General features: G+C 40.9%; 1 protein-coding gene across 1 annotated transcript; it reads right to left on the bottom strand.

Annotated features, from left to right (window-relative positions):
• Positions 1 to 2608: 2608 nt before the first annotated feature.
• LOC131709372 (zinc finger protein 660-like) lies at positions 2609 to 12505 on the bottom strand. The gene is made up of 2 exons (XM_059011879.1): positions 11509 to 12505; positions 2609 to 5322 (listed from the first exon to the last, which is right to left on the bottom strand). Exons 1-2 carry the CDS (start codon positions 11936 to 11938, stop codon positions 4382 to 4384), a joined length of 1371 nt encoding a protein of 456 aa, XP_058867862.1. The 5' UTR covers positions 11939 to 12505; the 3' UTR covers positions 2609 to 4381.
• Positions 12506 to 18232: the final 5727 nt, after the last annotated feature.

Raw genomic sequence — 18232 nt, 5'->3', positions numbered from 1 at the left:
TGAAATTCATTTGAACCTTTAGGAGATTAACACAGAGGTGACCATGGACACAGGTGTGAGGAGCCGTGACATTCCACACACTCTAGAGAAAAAAATACTCAACAGTATTTCATTTAAAATTTGGACAATACGTATTACCTTGTTTACAGTCCAGGTCGCGGATGTACCAGCTAAATCTATAGAGCACCCCAGCCCCACATTTATTTCCATTGCCACACTGTATTGTAGATTATTTTGTGCTCTGTAATGAAAGCTTCATCCATTAATCCGGGTTCATACACTTTTTCAAACATCAAAATTCCATACTTTCTTCTAGACTGTCATTTGTTTTTCCCAGACTTGTGTTTTAGTTTCTACTAGTTTTTCAATAGTTATCCGCATAGGCGGGCAGCCGCAGAGCATTATAGCTTTTTGATTCAGAGCAGAAGTTGCTCCTGGTTTTCTAAAAGTATTTGTCAGAATCTGGAGGTGCATATCTAGCAAGAGACAATGCAGGTATGCAAAAGAGAAGCAAGATACAATCTAAGAAATGTCCAATATTTGAGAACTACGTTGCATTATTTACAAAAATAATACAATAAGTTGTATACTGCAAGTATACTTATGTCAAAATAGGATAGTATTATGTGACCAATAGATTACTAAAACCAGACAATTTTGGCACAAGTATACTTGCAGTATATTACTTTTCTGTAAGGGATGAGATTGGATTCTGAGCCAAACTTCTTTACACCCTCTGTTAAATGCTGAACACTCTGGGAGGTGAAAAATAACAAAAATGAAATAACAAATGTGCGAGTGTGGTATATTAAACATACAAGTCAAACACTGAATACAGCACACCCTCGCTAGAACAACCCTGTTTGGGTCCAGAGCCTTTTGTTCGCTATAGTAAAAGGACAACCCAAAACAAACAATATAAACTGTTTTGTTTCAATTGCAAAAGTTAATTTAAATCTTGGTTCATTATTTAAAGAAAAAAAAAAAAAAATCAATGTTGCTTTGCCGTGCCGGTTGCATAGAGCTGTACGAGTGAACATCAGCAGCAGTTTGATTTTAAAATCAGTATTTAATCGTATAATGAAGGCCATATAGCGAGGATGTAAATAGTACACTCAGCTGACGGTTTGGACTCGAGACAGTTGCTACACTCGGTACTGTAAGTTACAAGCAAGCACCATACATTTAAAATTACCGGTACGTTTTATTAATCACATTAAAGAAATGAAAAAAGCGATGTTAACATGCTACGTTTGTACAAACCAAGGGGCTGCAGAAAGAGTTTATTTTTTTAATCCGAGTCGGTGATAATAAAGGCCTGTTCACACTGGAGCTTTTTTCGTACTCAGTACGGTTCGGTTCGTTTGGAGAGCAGTGTGAACATCAAAGTTCGATTTGCAAACAAACCGAACTGAACTGAACTGAGACCACTAGAAGAGATCATCTCAGACCGTTTGGCAAAAGAACTGAGTTCAGTTCGCTTAAAAAACATGAATGTGAACACTGGACGGTCTCGGTTCTTTTGCAAACAGGAAATGAACCCGGTAGATTTGGCTGTACAGTAGCGTACAGTTACTGCATACACAAACAGGTGGTAAAAATGTCCAGATGAGTGATATGGACAACGGGGGAAACAACGGCATTGTTAGAAATTTGATCAGAAAAAAATTAAAAAATCAGACTGACAAAACCCAATGTATTTGCTGTAATATCAACATACCTGGGAATTTATTAATTACCGTGGCTCCGGTTGGCTGGTGTGATTGCTATAACCTCTTTTTCTTTTTTTAAAAAAAGCTGTTTTCTTTATTTTTGTAGAATTGTTCAAGTTCATGTTGAATGATGTCAACTGCCTCCAATCGCTTTCATGATTCATCACTGACATTGGAAAAAAAATCACATTTGCAGAAAATACAGCTGCATGTGGATCACTGCATACGATGTTGTGCGAGGGAGTGTGCAAGCACCAACTTTCTTATACAATATAGCACAGTATGCAAGTTAAACATTCCGTTTTTGGCTTCTTGTCCAGTTTTTAACAAACGTCTGTTTGTTAAAGTTATGCTTGGTGTGTACGTGAATATATTTACCAGTGCTGCAAAAAAAAAAAAAAAAAAAAACTAAAATACAAAGTTTTATATTAAAAAAGGACAAGATTTTTTTTTTTTTTAATTATTATACGTTCCTGATTTTGGTTTAGTAAACTTAAAGAAAGAAAACAATGCTATGCAGTAGGATGTCAGTCTCAGAGTTTGCCAAATAGTTTCCAGGTATGAATTACGTGTTCGCTGTTGTCTTGCATAAATGAAATAAAACACAATTTATTTATTCATCGCTGTACACACTCTATGCTAATGTTTTACATGAGGAGCTATATCCCTAAAAAATACATTCCTTTATATCTGTTGTCATTATTACAATACCGTAGTTCTTTTTTTCAATATACGAGGATTTTATATAAATGAAAAAAAGCAAAACATTAAACAATATATACAGTAGCTACTGTACTACTATTGTAATTCAATATTTACATAGTGTGAAGAAGCAATGCCAAAAAATGTAAACATCCGATGGTCTTTTATTAATAAAAAACGAGTTCACTTGATGATTATTATTATTATTATTTATTTCTTAGCAGACACTCTTATCCAGGGCGACTTACAATTGTTACAAGATATCACATTATTTTTACATACAATTATTATTATTTTTTTTTTTACACATTATTTTTACATACAATTACCCATTTATACAGTTGGGTTTTTACTGGAGCAATCTAGGTGAATTACCTTGCTCAAGGGTACAGCAGCAGTGTCCACCACCTGGAATTGAACTCACAACCCTCCTGTCAAAAGTCCAGAGCCATAACCACTTCTCCACACTGCTGCCCTGATTATTTCAATATGAACACAAGTGAACTGAGTCCTGGGAAAACATGGAAGTGAACCACGAAAACGAGCCCCAGTTAATTTCCAAACAAACTCAGTACGTTTGTATACAAGGCAAGTGTGAACAGCTAGCACATTGATACACTGCTTCAAAGCAAACGAACCGAACTGAGGATGTTTGAAATGAACCCAGTTTGAATACACCCTAACTATCGTATTCGATTTTTTTTTTTTCCTGGGTTGGGAAATAACATTAATGATTTAATAAAGGTAACAACAAGATAACACAATGTGAATCTCGGTGAGCAGAGTACAGCAGCTTGTAATTCCAGTCTGTAACTGTGTTTAAAAAATCATAGCCTTGGCTGTCGTAGACTCCATTTTACCCTTCGTTTCACTGGAGCAGACAGAGTCATGTGACATATACCAGTGCGCTGACTGGATAGGATTGCTTTTGAGTTGTCAGGGCGTTGTCAGGGGTGTTACACGGGGCAATCCTCGCGGGATTTGGTCACAAGCAACATAGCTGCTACTAGTAAACTGTCTAGACAGTTACTGCTAGAGCTGCTGACCCGCTTTAGAGATCAATTATTATTAATAATAAAAGTAATCGCAGAATCATTTTAATTTTCCCGTGATGCTAGTAAAATTCCAGACTTTTTCAAGACTTTCATAACGGAGACGTGGTTTTTCAAGCATTTTCAAGCCCTGGAAATCAGTTTTGCATTTTTCCATACTTTTTCCAGACTCCAGACTAGCGTACAAACCCTGATTAATAGTCATAGCTCAGCTACATTTTCATTGGGAATTTGTCACCAAGTGCAAGATATTGCAAAAGAGCAAGAAAGAGCCAGGGATGAAACCGCTATGACTTTCTGTACCCAAGATCCGTACACATGCCTGCTGCACTGCTATTACTCGGGGCACTTTACAAAGACAGCACAAACACAAGCATGGACAATGCACATTGCAAAGCGACACGTCATGCAATATTCACTCATTCATGTCATAATACAGTCATGCAACACTATCAGTTTTCATTCGTTTTTGAATCGTGATGAATTTCCAAGATCCATCCTCCAGGCGGTTGCCCAGTAAGGACACTGCAGTCTCGTCTCTGGGATGCTACATCAGGGGTCTGGATACTCATTCTGATCAATTTATTTATTTTCAAGTTAATGAAGTTTAAATATTAAATCCTGAAACTCATTTCCACACTGAGTTATTGATTTCTCCTGACTCGTCCATCAGATGAGGTGTGAATAGTTTCCTTTCTGCATATTCCCACTCCCAGGCACTGACTGCATTGACAGCCTGAGTTAAACTGACAGCAGAGAAGCCTCTTGTGACGTGTTAGCGTCACCGCCCACTTTGACAGAGAGCAAGAGAGTGGATTTGCATTTTTTCATTTTCAAATGCATGCTCTTAAGAGTGATACACAAAACATACATGCTGAATAAATGGACCAGAAAGAGTTAAGAGTGATACACAAATCAGTATTTAAGGTTTCTCTCCTCTGTGAATTCACTGGTGTTTTGGAAGGGCTTGTTTAAGAGACACAGTTTCTCTCCTGTGTGAGTTCGCTGGTGTGAAACAAGGCTGTCTGACCAACTGAAACTCTTCCCACAGTCAGAGCAGTGATACGGTTTCTCTCCTGTGTGAGTTTGCTGGTGTCCTTTTAGGCTTCCTAACTGACTGTAACTCTTCCCACAGTCAGAGCAGTGATACGGTTTCTCTCCTGTGTGAGTTCGTTCATGTAAAACAAGGCTGTTTGACCGACTGAAACTCTTCCCACAGTCAGAACAGTGATACGGTTTCTCTCCTGTGTGAGTTCGCTGGTGTGAAGCAAGGCTGTCTGACCAACTGAAACTCTTCCCACAGTCCGAGCAGTGATACGGTTTCTCTCCTGTGTGAGTTCGCTGGTGTCCTTTTAGGCTTCCTAACTGACTGTAACTCTTCCCACAGTCAGAGCAGTGATACGGTTTCTCTCCTGTGTGAGTTCGCTGGTGTAAAACAAGGCTGTTTGACTGACTGAAACTCTTCCCACAGTCAGAGCAGTGATATGGTTTCTCTCCTGTGTGAGTTCGTTCATGTAAAACAAGGCTGTTTGACCGACTGAAACTCTTCCCACAGTCAGAACAGTGATACGGTTTCTCTCCTGTGTGAGTTCGCTGGTGAAAAACAAGGCTGTTTGACTGACTGAAACTCTTCCCACAGTCAGAGCAGTGATACGGTTTCTCGCCTGTGTGAATTCGCTGGTGTAAAACAAGGCTGTTTGAATGACCGAAACTCTTCCCACAGTCAGTGCAGCAATACGGTTTCTCGCCTGTGTGAGTTCGCTGGGTTTTGTTTAAATGCCCTATCTGCATGAAACCTTTCCCACAGTCAGGATATTCTCCACCGCCTGCCCTCGCTTTAGCTGCTGGACTGGAACCTGGAAAACATGAACAGGAAAGAAAGTAAGAGGGGCTGCTTGTAGGCTTAAGGTTGGTTCATAATTCAGACTCCGACATAATTTTTGGTTGGAGTCGAGGGTCTCTGACCCTATGTGACAGGTCACACACACTCTTGCGACATGCGTCTTTTTTGGAAAGTCGTACAGCCTTTTCTCATGCGTCTGTAACCTGAAATCGCTTCTGGTCTGCGCCGGATGTATCACATTCATCTGCAGTGATGTATGAACCAACTCTTAGGGCATGTGCAGGGCCAGATTAACACATAGACAAACTAGATATACAGATAAAACTTGACTTCACTGACGTTCGAACCGAGGCATGCATCTCAAAATCAAATTGTCCTGACGGGTGTTATGCAGATTTCTGTACCCCATAGAATTGTGTATCCCCTGTGCAGAGGCAGTTTCTCAAAGATCGCTGGACGTGCACGCGTGATATTTCTGTGCCCGAGCCCCACTGTGTTGTCAAGCACTGCCATGGAGTTCAACAACGGTGGAGGAGTGGATTAAAGCATATGAATTTCAGCTGTGGGGGCTTGCACTGGGTTACACCAGCTTAAAGTTAAAAACTTAGAGTAAGTAGCGGGGTTCCAAAAATATAGCGTTCCACATCCCCATGTGTTGCTACAACTGTTTAAATAACGTACCTGTCATTTCTTTTCAATGCTAACATCATGACAACTTTTTACACATAACTTTAAAGTATGTTTCAAAGGTCTTTTCAAAATGCCCACCCTAGTGCACTGATAGCGTCAGGATTATTGCCAACATTGTCAGGTAACACAGCAATAGCGATCCATGGTGTGGTACGGAACAGAAAAACCAGAGCACTTAAGGTTTTTTGTTAGGGGTGGGAATTTTGAATAAGATATTCGAATATACCAAGAATAAAAGTTTTGAATACTCAACCTCTAACTAGATGGTAACTTTACAAGTAAAGTTGTGGGGCTTTGTGGCGGAGTGTCCCGCCCCTATTTATTATTATTTGTATTTGTTTGCGGCGCGGATAAAAGCGCCGCGTCTTTTCTTATTATTTTATAATTTAAAACCCCGTGAGGATGCGTGGCTGATCAGCTACTGATTATTTAACTAGCTGACAGTCACGCATCCTTACCAAACGCGTGCAGACTGTGGCCGAAGGGTAATAAGATAATTAACAGCTAGTTAACCCCTCGGCCAGAGTATAAGAACCGGCAGCTGTCCTTGCTGCAGGGTTTGGGTGTACAGAGAGGAGGTACGGGGAGATAGAGAGGAGACAGAAAATAACAATTGCTAAAACGTGCTGGATGAGCCAGCACAACACTTACTTGTTTGTCTGTTTATTCGTTTGGCCCTCGTGCCCTTTGTTTTATTGTTTGGTTAAATCTGTTGTTTTTGTTTATTTAGTTAATAAAAATCAGCTGAACGCCGTTGCGTTCAGTTTCACCCGCCCATCCATTGTTTTGATTCAGTTACTTCCTGGTCTGTGACGTCACCACACCTCACCACTGCAATGGTGCTATAATTTGAAATTTCTCAAAGTTCTATGACAGTTAATTCAACAGTGGGAAGTAGCCTACTGAAAGAAGTTGATGCAGTTACTAAAACAGATGTACCTCTTGATTGGTAGAAGCCATTCCTGTTTTGATTTCATATTTGAATAGCTGAGAAGTAGAGGAAGATTTCATTTGCTCTAAGTATTTGTCTAACTTGTTGGGAAAGTGGTCAAAGTAGCTGATTTGTGTCAAAAGTTACATCGTTTACAGTGAATAGAATGCTGGAAGTCTGGGAGTTTTTAAACAATGGGGAGCTTTAGAATGTTGAAAAAAGTCCCATTAAAGTGAATGAAGATGGACAAAAAAGGACAAAAAGCTTAATAGTTTAAAAAGTATAAAATATATCAAAAAGTTGTATACAAGCACACTATTCCAGACCGGTCTACACGTTTTAAAGTTTGAACGGCGTTTGTAGCTTAAACGGTGTAAGAGGAGTAGCGTGCCGAAGAATAAGAAGAAGTAGTATGTTGAAGATTTAAAGTGGAGACTCTTGCTTTGCAAGCCCCACTAATTACTCATAACAATGACAGGTCCTTAGAAAGTATTAGCAGCAACCACACACAGGGACGCTGTTGCAAAGTGGGTAAGTGAGTGCAGGTGAAGGTAATGCAGCAGTGCAGAAGAAAACAGACACACAATTATATCCAGGTGCAAGAAAACAGACACACAATTATATCCAGGTGCAAGAAAACAGACACACAATTATATCCAGGTGCAAGAAAACAGACACACAATTATATCCAGGTGCAAGGGTGTGTGTTGGTTTCACAATGTCCAGAGGCTGATGGCAATCAGCTGTAAATAATACTGTTGTAAAGCGATACAGTGGTGTGTATCACTTCAATTAGAATCCCCGGGTTTCACCCGTAACAAAAAGTCCCGTTCTTTTAACACCCACACGTAACACAAAACACAGACACAGTTCTTTAGTAAGTGATTTTAGTGCTCGTGGTGTGTAATACAATTTGTTGTGGTGAGGGAAGTGCTGGTGTCCGGGTTTGATGCTGGCCTGCGGCTACAGCTCCGGACAGTGTTAGTAGTCTTAGAAACAAACAAACAGTTTACTAGACAAACGAACAAACACAACACTCACGTTTTTCAGTCACTGGTTCTTTTTGGTTTGTTTCTAATCATTTACAAAGAAACAGATTACTTTCACTACGTCCTCTATTTATACCGTCCCTCATGACCCCTTGGTTTCAGTCGAGACGCCTCACATCTCCACTGCACACAGTAAAAGATGCACTGCTTGCTTGTTTCAGTCGAGACGCCTCACATCCCCACTCCACACAGTAAAAGATGCACTGCTTGCTTGTTTCAGTCGAGACGCCTCACATCTCCACTGCACACAGTAAAAGATGCACTGCTTGCTTGTTTCAGTCGAGACGCCTCACATCTCCACTGCACACAGTAAAAGATGCACTGCTTGCTTGTTTCAGTCGAGACGCCTCACATCCCCACTGCGCACAGTAAAAGATGCACTGCTTGCTTGTTTCAGTCGAGACGCCTCACATCCCCACTGCGCACAGTAAAAGATGCAATGCTTGCTTGTTTCAGTCGAGACGCCTCACATCTCCACTGCACACAGTAAAAGATGCACTGCTTGCTTGTTTCAGTCGAGACGCCTCACATCTCCACTGCACACAGTAAAAGATGCACTGCTTGCTTGTTTCAGTCGAGACACCTCACATCCCCACTGCGCACAGTAAAAGATGCACTGCTTGCTTGTTTCAGTCGAGACGCCTCACATCCCCACTGCGCACAGTAAAAGATGCACTGCTTGCTTGTTTCAGTCGAGACGCCTCACATCTCCACTGCGCACAGTAAAAGATGCACTGCTTGCTTGTTTCAGTCGAGACGCCTCACATCCCCACTGCACACAGTAAAAGATGCAATGCTTGCTTGTTTCAGTCGAGACGCCTCACATCTCCGCTGCACACAGTAAAAGATGCAATGCTTGCTTGTTTCAGTCGAGACGCCTCACATCCCCACTGCGCACAGTAAAAGATGCACTGCTTGCTTGTTTTTTGCCACATTCTGTGTTTTCTTCCAAAGTAGCAGATGGGTGCTGGCATTTTAGATGATTGAGAATGTACTTGTTGATTTACAATATGAAATGCTTGTGCTGCAGAGATTACGTTGCACGGTGATCTTGTTTAACTTTTTTCAAAATACTTCCAAGCACTGCATTTTTTTTTTTTAAAGATGCTATTTTCACTGCTCATGCACTCCCTTAGCCAATAGCAGAGCTAGGTAAGGAAGAGCCCCGCCTCCTGTCAGTTATCAGTGAGGTGACAATTGTAGTGGCTGATCACTTTTAACTTGCTCCTCTGTCAAAATACCATGCCAAGCTTTTTCGGGTGTAGTTAGCTAATTTTTCCATTTGTTTTAGAAATTAACGAGTACTCGAAACTTGATCACACTGTTTCGAGTAGTAATTTCATTTAGAATACTTGATTATTCAGACTCACCCGTTTTATGGATCTCTCTTCCTGCAGTGATTTAGAGTACAGATCTCAAACCTCAGTGCACTAGAGCAGACATTTCTAAAAGAGCTTTGCAACAGACTAAAGTCATGTGTTAAAAGTTGTCAGGATGTGAACAATGAAAAGAAATGACAGGTACGTTATTTAAACAGTTGTAGCAACACGTGGGGACGTGGAACGCTATATTTTTCAGAACCCCGATTCATACTCTTTGTAGCCTTTACTTTATGTGTAAAAGCAAAGTCAGTAAAGACTGACGCTGGTGAAACTGAGCCCTGGGATCAAAATCTGCCCTCAGAGTTCTCCTGTAATGTTTCGGGTCTATTTCCTCTAAAACACCCTACAATTATATATTTTTCAATAGCATTACGTTTAGGGGTGTTAATCATTTAAAATTTAAACGGTTAAACGTTAGCAAAGTGTCAAATGTTTTTTAATTTTGCTTAATTGTTTAAACTTTGTCAAATGTGCAGGTCAAATATTAAGATGAAGAGGGTATCTGCAAATAACGGCTACTCAGTTTTCTTTCGTTGTCCATTTCCTACCTTTGTCACGTGACATCATTGTCACTGGATATTCACCTCGCAGTTTCCAGCATGCTTTTGCTCTCATGACTATCAATGTTATCTTCGGGAGATCTAAATAACCGAAGCGCTGTCTGGGCACATTGTGATATAAAGGGAGACTGTGCTCTGCAGAGCTTAGTTACAGCAGCAGTACAGGAACAATGTTAAAATACATGAAAATATAACTACTGGTGCTGGATCTAGTGAGGAGGAGGTGGAGCCCAGGCAAACAACAATGTAAGTGCATGGCTGGTAGTGCAGGAAACGTGATAAAACTCGGGCTGAAAACACAATACCATGGTTGATTACTGAGACGATCGCAACTGATTCAACAAGTTCATGTGTTTTGTTGATCCAGATTTTTAGTCTTGCTGGTTTGCATTAAATCCTTGAGTGTGAGTGTGCTGCTTCGTGTGCTGGTACGGCAGATCAGCGCGTTGCTAGGATACACACTTCAAGCCTTTACATTCGTCTTGGAGAAGACAAATCACAAGCAGGCCTACTGGATGCACGGTTTCTTCATTTAAAAATTAAGGCAACACTATTTTTATCTATTAAATCTACCAATTACCGTTTGTTTCAAAGCATGTTGTGTTTGGATTATATGGCAATACTATAGAAAAATAAGCTGAATTTAGTACAATTGTTACATTAGTCACGGTTTGAGAGATTAATTCAAATGCTTTGCTTTTGGACATAAAATGTGAACAGTATTGAAAAGCCATAGTTCAGAAATTACTTCTGTTAAATACAGTATTTTAAATTATTATTGCAATGTTAATCTGATGCAGACGCACGCATATTCTTTTCAGTTGTTAAATGTAAGTCCTTTGTATTTTTTGTTTTTTATATAATTGAAGTGTTCTCATTTGAATGCAAGTCGTGCCTTTTTGTTTAACTATTATGCACAACACTGTTTTAGTTATTAGAGCGTCTGTTAAAAAAAAAAAAAACTAACGTTTGTTTATTCTGAAAAATAAAACCTCAATGCATGGATAATCATTGATAAATGTCTATACGATACTCAAATATGAATTGAGGGTGCCGACTGCACCTCGACTTAACAGGATCAACTGCATTATTTAAGGAGAGTTGAAAAGCTGAGGTAAAACACTGAACAATCAGAAGACCTTTTTACAGACATACAGGCTATGCAATAATTTATAGAAAGCTATTTATTTAAAAAGATATAGCACTCTCAATGTTTTTACTTGAACGTTTAAACTATATATTTGTAAAAGTCTAAAAGTCTAAAATAAATGAAATGGAATCAAGCACCCCTAATAAAGCTACACATGTACAATAATATCCCTCTATTTAGACACTGAACATTTCTAATGTTATATACAGTACTTTAGCTCTTCTCCCCCTTGGTATAATCGGGTAGGAGTGCCAGTGTGAAAAGGGCTTATATCTGTATCTTAAGATCACCAGTAGTGAGTCCTATCCTGAACTGGTGTGAGTGGTACAGGAAAAACAAATAGCTAGTAATGTAACCCACATGCTCCCTCCCTCCCTCTCTGCCACACTATCACGCAATCTAGAATGACAATGTCACAGCTACTGGGAGTCACTCACCTGCTAGACTGCATTCTGAATGTGACTGACCGTCTTCCTTTCCACCTCCTTGCATGCTGTTGCAAGCACCTTGCTCTCTCACACAGATTCTCTCCAGCTCAGGGATGTTTGGTTTGAAGTCCTCTGATTCTTCCTTCCCTGGTTCCATGTGGTCAAACTCTACTTCAGGGGGCTCCTGTTTAATATGGTTAATTTCCAGCACCTCTTCTTGTTTCACAGGAAGGGGTTCTTCTGTCTGGGGGATCTCCAATTCACTGTGCTCAGCTTTAATCTCAGATACCTCTGGCTGACTGCTGTCACATTGCATCTCACAGAGCTCCTGTTTAATGGGAAGGGAAGCCAGCCCAGCGACCTCCGCTCTAAAGTGGACAAGTTCAGGTTCAGAGAACTCCTCTTTAATCTGGACAGATTCCATCTCCACACTGTCCATGGCAGCACACAGGATTCTGCTTAGTAGCAGCTGAAAAAGAAATGCATTTATTTAAATATAGTGCTATAGGATTGTATCTGTCTAATCTCAAGAATGATGGATGAAAGTTACTAGAGTTCTCTTTTCGTTAAATAAGTATGTTTAGTGTTTTATAATACATTCTCTTCAAGACTGATCAGCAAGGAGTCATTTTGTCCTCAAACCTGGTTGTTAGGAGCTTATTGTTCCTTTTAGGAGGCTGTGTGGTCCAGTGGTTAAATAAACAGGCTTGTAACCAGGAGGTCCCCGGTTCAAATCCCACCTCAGCCACTGACTCATTGTGTGACCCTGAGCAAGTCACTTAACCTCCTTGTGCTCCATCTTTCGGGTGAGACGTTGTTGTAAGTGACTCTGCAGCTGATGCATAGCACACACACCACTTTGTGATGGTGGACCACTATGAAAGGCGCTATATAAAACTAAAGATTGTTAGTATTATTATTATTAGAATCTGTTTCTTGAAGGATCCCAGGGTGTCAGCTTCAACAATGTTACTGGGGAGTTGGTTCCAGACTCTCACAATTTTCTGTGTAAAAAAGTGCCTCCTATTGTCTCTTCCAAATAGCCCGTTATCTAATCTCCACACACATACATAATGTAATGAGATGTAAGAGAGTAATAAGAATTAAAAATAAATAAATCCCTAGAGAATTGTGTTTATTTATTACCTTAAAATAAGTACTACATGCATAAACAGTGTGTTGTCATGGCAATTGGTGATCAAATAAATAATAAAGTAAAATAAAACAAAATAAAATCATTAAATAATAAGGTCATCGCCTTACAGTGATGACTTTGAAGTCATAATGCATGGCAAGTGTTATTAGGGAATGCTGTGTCGCGTTTTCAAGCGCGTCACTGAGCTGCGCTGCGAGGTTTGGAGACGCGCTTCTCTACAAGCTGCGTGTGACGTCAGAAAGACAGCAGCCACGAGCAGCCGGCGCGCGCTCCGGGTAACAGAACGAAACCCGTATTTACCCGCGAGACGCTTTCAGAACAATGAGAATCTGTCTGGAAACCCGCGAAGCTGTCAGCCCTGAAACACACAGACTGTGAATGAGAGGATGAGAATAAAAACAAACGCGCTGACACAGACACGCCGCTTCACAAATACAACACACACACACACACAAAAACAACGCGCTCCTACCACACTACAACCCGGACCTTTCAAAATAATACAATATAACAGCGCTCTGTAGTTTATAAACACATTGTAGAGCTCCATGCAGACTCTCTCACCTCCTCTCTGCTCTCCCTCAGTGTCTGAACGGATAAAACAACGCGCTCCTACCACACTACAACCCGGACCTTTCAAAATAATACAATATAACAGCGCTCTGTAGTTTATAAACACATTGTAGAGCTCCATGCAGACTCTCTCACCTCCTCTCTGCTCTCCCTCAGTGTCTGAACGGATAAAACAACGCGCTCCTACCACACTACAACCCGGACCTTTCAAAATAATACAATATAACAGCGCTCTGTAGTTTATAAACACATTGTAGAGCTCCATGCAGACTCTCTCACCTCCTCTCTGCTCTCCCTCAGTGTCTGAACGGGTCTGTCTCCCACAGAACGAGGAATATACCAATCACAAAATACAAACCGATCAGCGCGGTTTAACAATTCAACTAATATGAACCGCAAAGGGAATTGTGATACCGGGGATCTTTTAATAAAAAATGAATATGACTTTCAATTTTAACATCATAATCGAGCTGTTTGTAGCTCTATATTTTTCCCAGTGAATACAATTTGAATTCAGGTAACCCCTCCCCCATGCCGGAGTTGGTATAGTCCTTTCTCTATCAGGCGGCAGCAGCGTCGATGCTGCGAGTTTCACGCAGATATATAATCTGTGTTTCGTGTAATTATATTGATATTTCCCGTCCTCTTCTTCCGAGTGAGATGTTCAAACACTAACGCGATACCCCTGATAATGTTTTTTAGAAGTATATCAGGTTAATTCAAGTTGAGCGTCGTTGTCACAAACAGATCCACAATGGCGCAGGCATGCTCGCAGTTTTATAGCTTTCTCTTCGCTAGTCTTGGAGGTTCAGGGCGTGTGAACTTGTTTTTGGTAAATACAGCACAGGGTCGCAGAAAGGTCATTCTTTACGAGTACACTTCCAGGCAGTAACCTCTGCTATTTCTACCCCATGCTTTTATCTAGTTTCTCTTAAACTGTATGATTGTCTCCTATTCTTTATCCAGGACAGTATTCCTCCCTGCTGTCCAGCGGCACAGATTTAGAATCTTCCTCAGACTGCGCTGCGAACTAAACCAGGCAACAGAGCCGCGTCCACAGCAGCAGAAGAGTCACCAGCAATGAGACACGCCAAGGAGTGCGCTGCTCTGTGAGACTCGAGGGGACGCGTTATCAAAGCGCTTCCTCCAGCCTTTAATTAACTGCTATTGATTTAAAAAAGGACAAGACATCATGTTAATGTTACAACATGAAAAACTAAACACACTGAGAGTGCTGAAGAGGGCTTGAAATACAGTGTATTACTCAGCTGTGTGGTTCTAGTTTTGTAAAATGAACAGGTGGTTTACCTCTTTAAAATAAATAGGAGTTAATTAAAGACTGGCGTAAAAGCTTTGAAAAGATGTCCTGAGGTGTCTTATTATGATTAAAAAGCATCCCATTCCACAAGAAAAACATGAGAGGCGTTAGAAAACTAAAGCTCTTTGAATGAAATGCTTTTTATTATATGAATAACTACCCAGTGGAGTGACAGAGCAGGTTAATAAACTAAATGTATTGAATGAATAATGAAATCAGATCATATATGTCAGAGAGTGAGAGGTTTGTATTAAACAGTCCAGTTACAGTATTTTTAAAATGTTTTAGTAGTTTAACTGCTTATGACTGCGAGGATTGGAAACAAAGGTAAATATTCTCATGCAATACTCTGCATTTATATTACTGCTCCCAACAGTACTTTCTGTAAAGCTGTATTTGGGTCTGTAGTTGTTGTCCCCGGTCTGTACCAAGTGTATTCATTCAGGAGAAGCAACACGAGTGAAGGTGAATAAGCAGCCTACAGAATGTGTGCATTGCAGAAAGCGTTTATTATTAAAACATGACGAGACATCTCTCAGGTTTTATTAATAAGCACCAGTATTCTATCTGAGTGACAAGTTACAAGTTAAATTGCAACAAACCGTCAAAATGTAAGTGCTTCAATGTATCCAGTAGGTGGCACCAAAACACTGTTCAGCTTTTACATTGTACCCCTTAGGCTGCATTGGTCGATACATTCCTGCTTGAATGAGTTCAGTAAAAAGGGGCGGACCTAGATATTTCAAACAGAATTACTGATATTTTTATGATACAATACTGAAATGATTGGGTATTTTTACCACAATATAAAGCATTCTTTAATTCTTAGTTTAAACTGCTGCATAATAAAGTGAATGTGCACAAACATTTGTGTTTAGTTTGTAAGTCTTCAAATAGATTATTATGTTGAACCCATTTTGCTTTTTAAATGATACCTTCAATGTTCTATTATTATTTATTTTTTAGCAGACGCCCTTATCCAGGGCAACTTACAATTGTTACAAGATATCACATTATTTTTACATACAATTACCCATTTATACAGTTGGGTCTTTACTGGAGCAATCTAGGTAAAGTACCTTGCTCAAGGGTACATCAGCAGTGTCCCCCACCTGGGATTGAACCCACGACCCTCCAGTCAAGAGTCCAGAGCCCTAACCACTACTCCACACTGCTGCTCTGACAGTGTGTGTGTCTGAGTCAGTGTGTGTGTGTCACTGTGTGAGAGTCTCAGTGTGTCGGTATGTATGTGTGTGGGGGGGGGGGTGTCAGTGTGTGTCTGTCGGTGTGTGTGCGCGTGTCAGTGTGTGTGTGTCTCAGTTTGAGAGAGTGTCAGTGTGTGTCAGTGTCTGTCTGGGCGTGTGTGTGTCTGTCTATGTGTCTGTCTCAGTGTGCCTGTGTGTGTGTGTCAGTTTAGTATTATTATTATTATTATTTATTTCTTAGCAGACGCCCTTATCCAGGGCGACTTACAATTGTTACAAGATATCACATTATTTTTACATACAATTCCTCATTTATATAGTTGGTGTTTTACGGGAGCAATCTAGATAAACCCACGACCCTCCGGTCAAGAGTCCAGAGCCCTAACCACTACTCCACACTGCTGCTCTGACAGTGTATGTGTGTGTGTGCGTGCGTGTGTTTCTGTGTCTCAGTGCGTGTGTGTCAGTTTGTTTGTGTGTGTGGGTGTCTGTGTGTGTCATTGTGTGTCTGTGTGACTCGGTGTGTGTGTCGGTGTTTGTGTGTTTGTTTGTCAGTGTGTGTGTCAGTGCGTGTGTGAGTCAGTGTGTCAATGTATGTTTGTGTGTGTGTCTGTATCAGTGTGTGTCTGTGTGTCAGTGTGTGTCTGTGTGTGTCTGTCAGTGTGTGTGTGTCTGAGAGAGTGGGCAGGCGGGGGCTGCATTGGAGCCCAGGAAAGCAAGTGAGAATATTGATTGTGTTTGTTTTGTGAGTCTTATGAAAACTAGATTGTTTGTAGTCGGATAATCTGTGTAAATGCTGTTTTGTACAAGGAAACGTACTTGAAAGTTGAAGTGTCTGACGGCTGTGTTTTCTCTTTGCTATTTAGGTTAATCCATTCACTGCAGGACGGCCGACCTGTGTGTGTGTGTGTGTGTGTGTGTGTGTGTGTGTGTGTGTGTGTGTGTGTGTGACTGTGACTGTGTGTGTGTGTGTGTGTGTCTGTGTGTGTGTGTGTGTGTGTGTGTGTGTGTGTGTGTGTGTGTGTGTGTGTGTGTGTGTGTGTGTGCGGTTCGTAGTAGAACTGTTTAAAGCCCGCTGCTGTAGTCCTTGCGAATCCTCCCTCATTCCTTTGTGTGTGAGAAAAGCCATTGTATTTATCAGCGTTTTTTTTGTTCTTTTAATTCTTGTATTTTTATTTTTTATTTTAACGTGTACAACACGTACATTGTTTTTTTTTTTTTGTCAACTTTGTTTTAGAACTGCAGCTAAAAGTATATCTTTTTATCTCTAATTGCTGTATTGTCAGTTTTTGGAAGATCTTATTGATCCCAGAATCTGATCAAGCAGCTTCTTGAAGGATCCCAGGGTGTCAGCTTCAACAACATTACTGGGGAGTTGGTTCCAGACCCTCACAATTCTCTGTGTAAAAAAGTGCCTCCTATTTTCTGTTCTGAATGCCCCTTTATCTAATCTCCATTTGTGACCCCTGGTCCTTGTTTCTTTGTTTTTTCAGGTCAAAAAAGTCCCCTGGGTTGACATTGTCTATACCTTTTCGGATTTTGAACATTTGAATCAGATCGCCGCGTAGTCTTCTGTGTTAAAGACTGAATAGACGACATGCCTTTTCTACCCGGGATAATTCTGGTTGCTCTTCTTTGCACTCTTTCTAGAGCAGCAATTTCCTTTTTATAACAGGTGACCTGAAATGAACACAATATTCTAGGTGAGGTCTTACTAATGCATTGTAAAGTTTTAACATTACTTCCCTTGATTTAAATTCAACACTTCTCTCAATATATCCGAGCATCTTGTTAGCCTTTTTTATAACTTCCCCACATTGTCTAGATGAAGACATTTCTGAGTTAACATAAATTCCTAGGTCTTTTTCATAGATTCCTTCTTCAATGTGGGTGCGTCTGCCCGTCTCCATTTCTATTCTGATGAGGCTCAGATTTTCTTCTCCTTCCCCATCTCTGACTCCACCATCTCCTCCCGTCTCTCTACCTGTCTGCAATTTCGTCCTGGATGCACTCGCATCACCTCAAACTCAACCTCTCTAAATATGACCTCCTTTTCTTCCCCTCCTCCTCCTCCCTCTCCTCTGATCTCTCTATCTCCATTTCTCTGGAATCTACCACACTCTCTCCCTCTTCCTCTGCTAAGAACCTCGGAGTCACCCTGGACCCTTGCCTCTCTTATTCCCAGCACATCTCCACTCTGGCACGCACTTGCCGATTTCTTCCTGAGCAACATCCGAAGAATCCGACCCTTTCTCACCAACTACGCCACCCAGCTCCTGGTCCAGGACTTGGTACAGTCCTGCCTAGACTACTGCAACTCCCTCCTGGCTGGCCTCCCTGCGTCCGCCACCCGTCCACTCCAGTTCATCCAGAACTCTGCTGCTCGCCTGGTGTTCTCTCTGTCTCACTTCTCCCACGCTACTCCACTACTCCGCTCACTCCACTGGCTCCCGATCACCGCTCGCATCCAGTTCAAGACTC

This window comes from Acipenser ruthenus, chromosome 43 (assembly GCF_902713425.1).
Source record: "Acipenser ruthenus chromosome 43, fAciRut3.2 maternal haplotype, whole genome shotgun sequence".
NCBI classification, from domain to species: Eukaryota; Metazoa; Chordata; class Actinopteri; order Acipenseriformes; family Acipenseridae; genus Acipenser; species Acipenser ruthenus.
Note: the sequence above shows the minus strand (reverse complement) of the source record. Positions and strands in the feature narration are given on the sequence as shown.

Bases quoted from the DNA above. Each gene is read 5' to 3' on its own strand.
- LOC131709372 (XM_059011879.1), bottom strand. From the start codon at position 11,938: ATGGACAGTGTGGAGATGGAATCTGTCCAGATTAAAGAGGAGTTCTCT. The intron at 5,323-11,508 runs GTGAGTGACTCC...CATGTTTTCCAG, and splicing joins TTCAGAATGCAGTCTAGCAG to GTTCCAGTCCAGCAGCTAAA.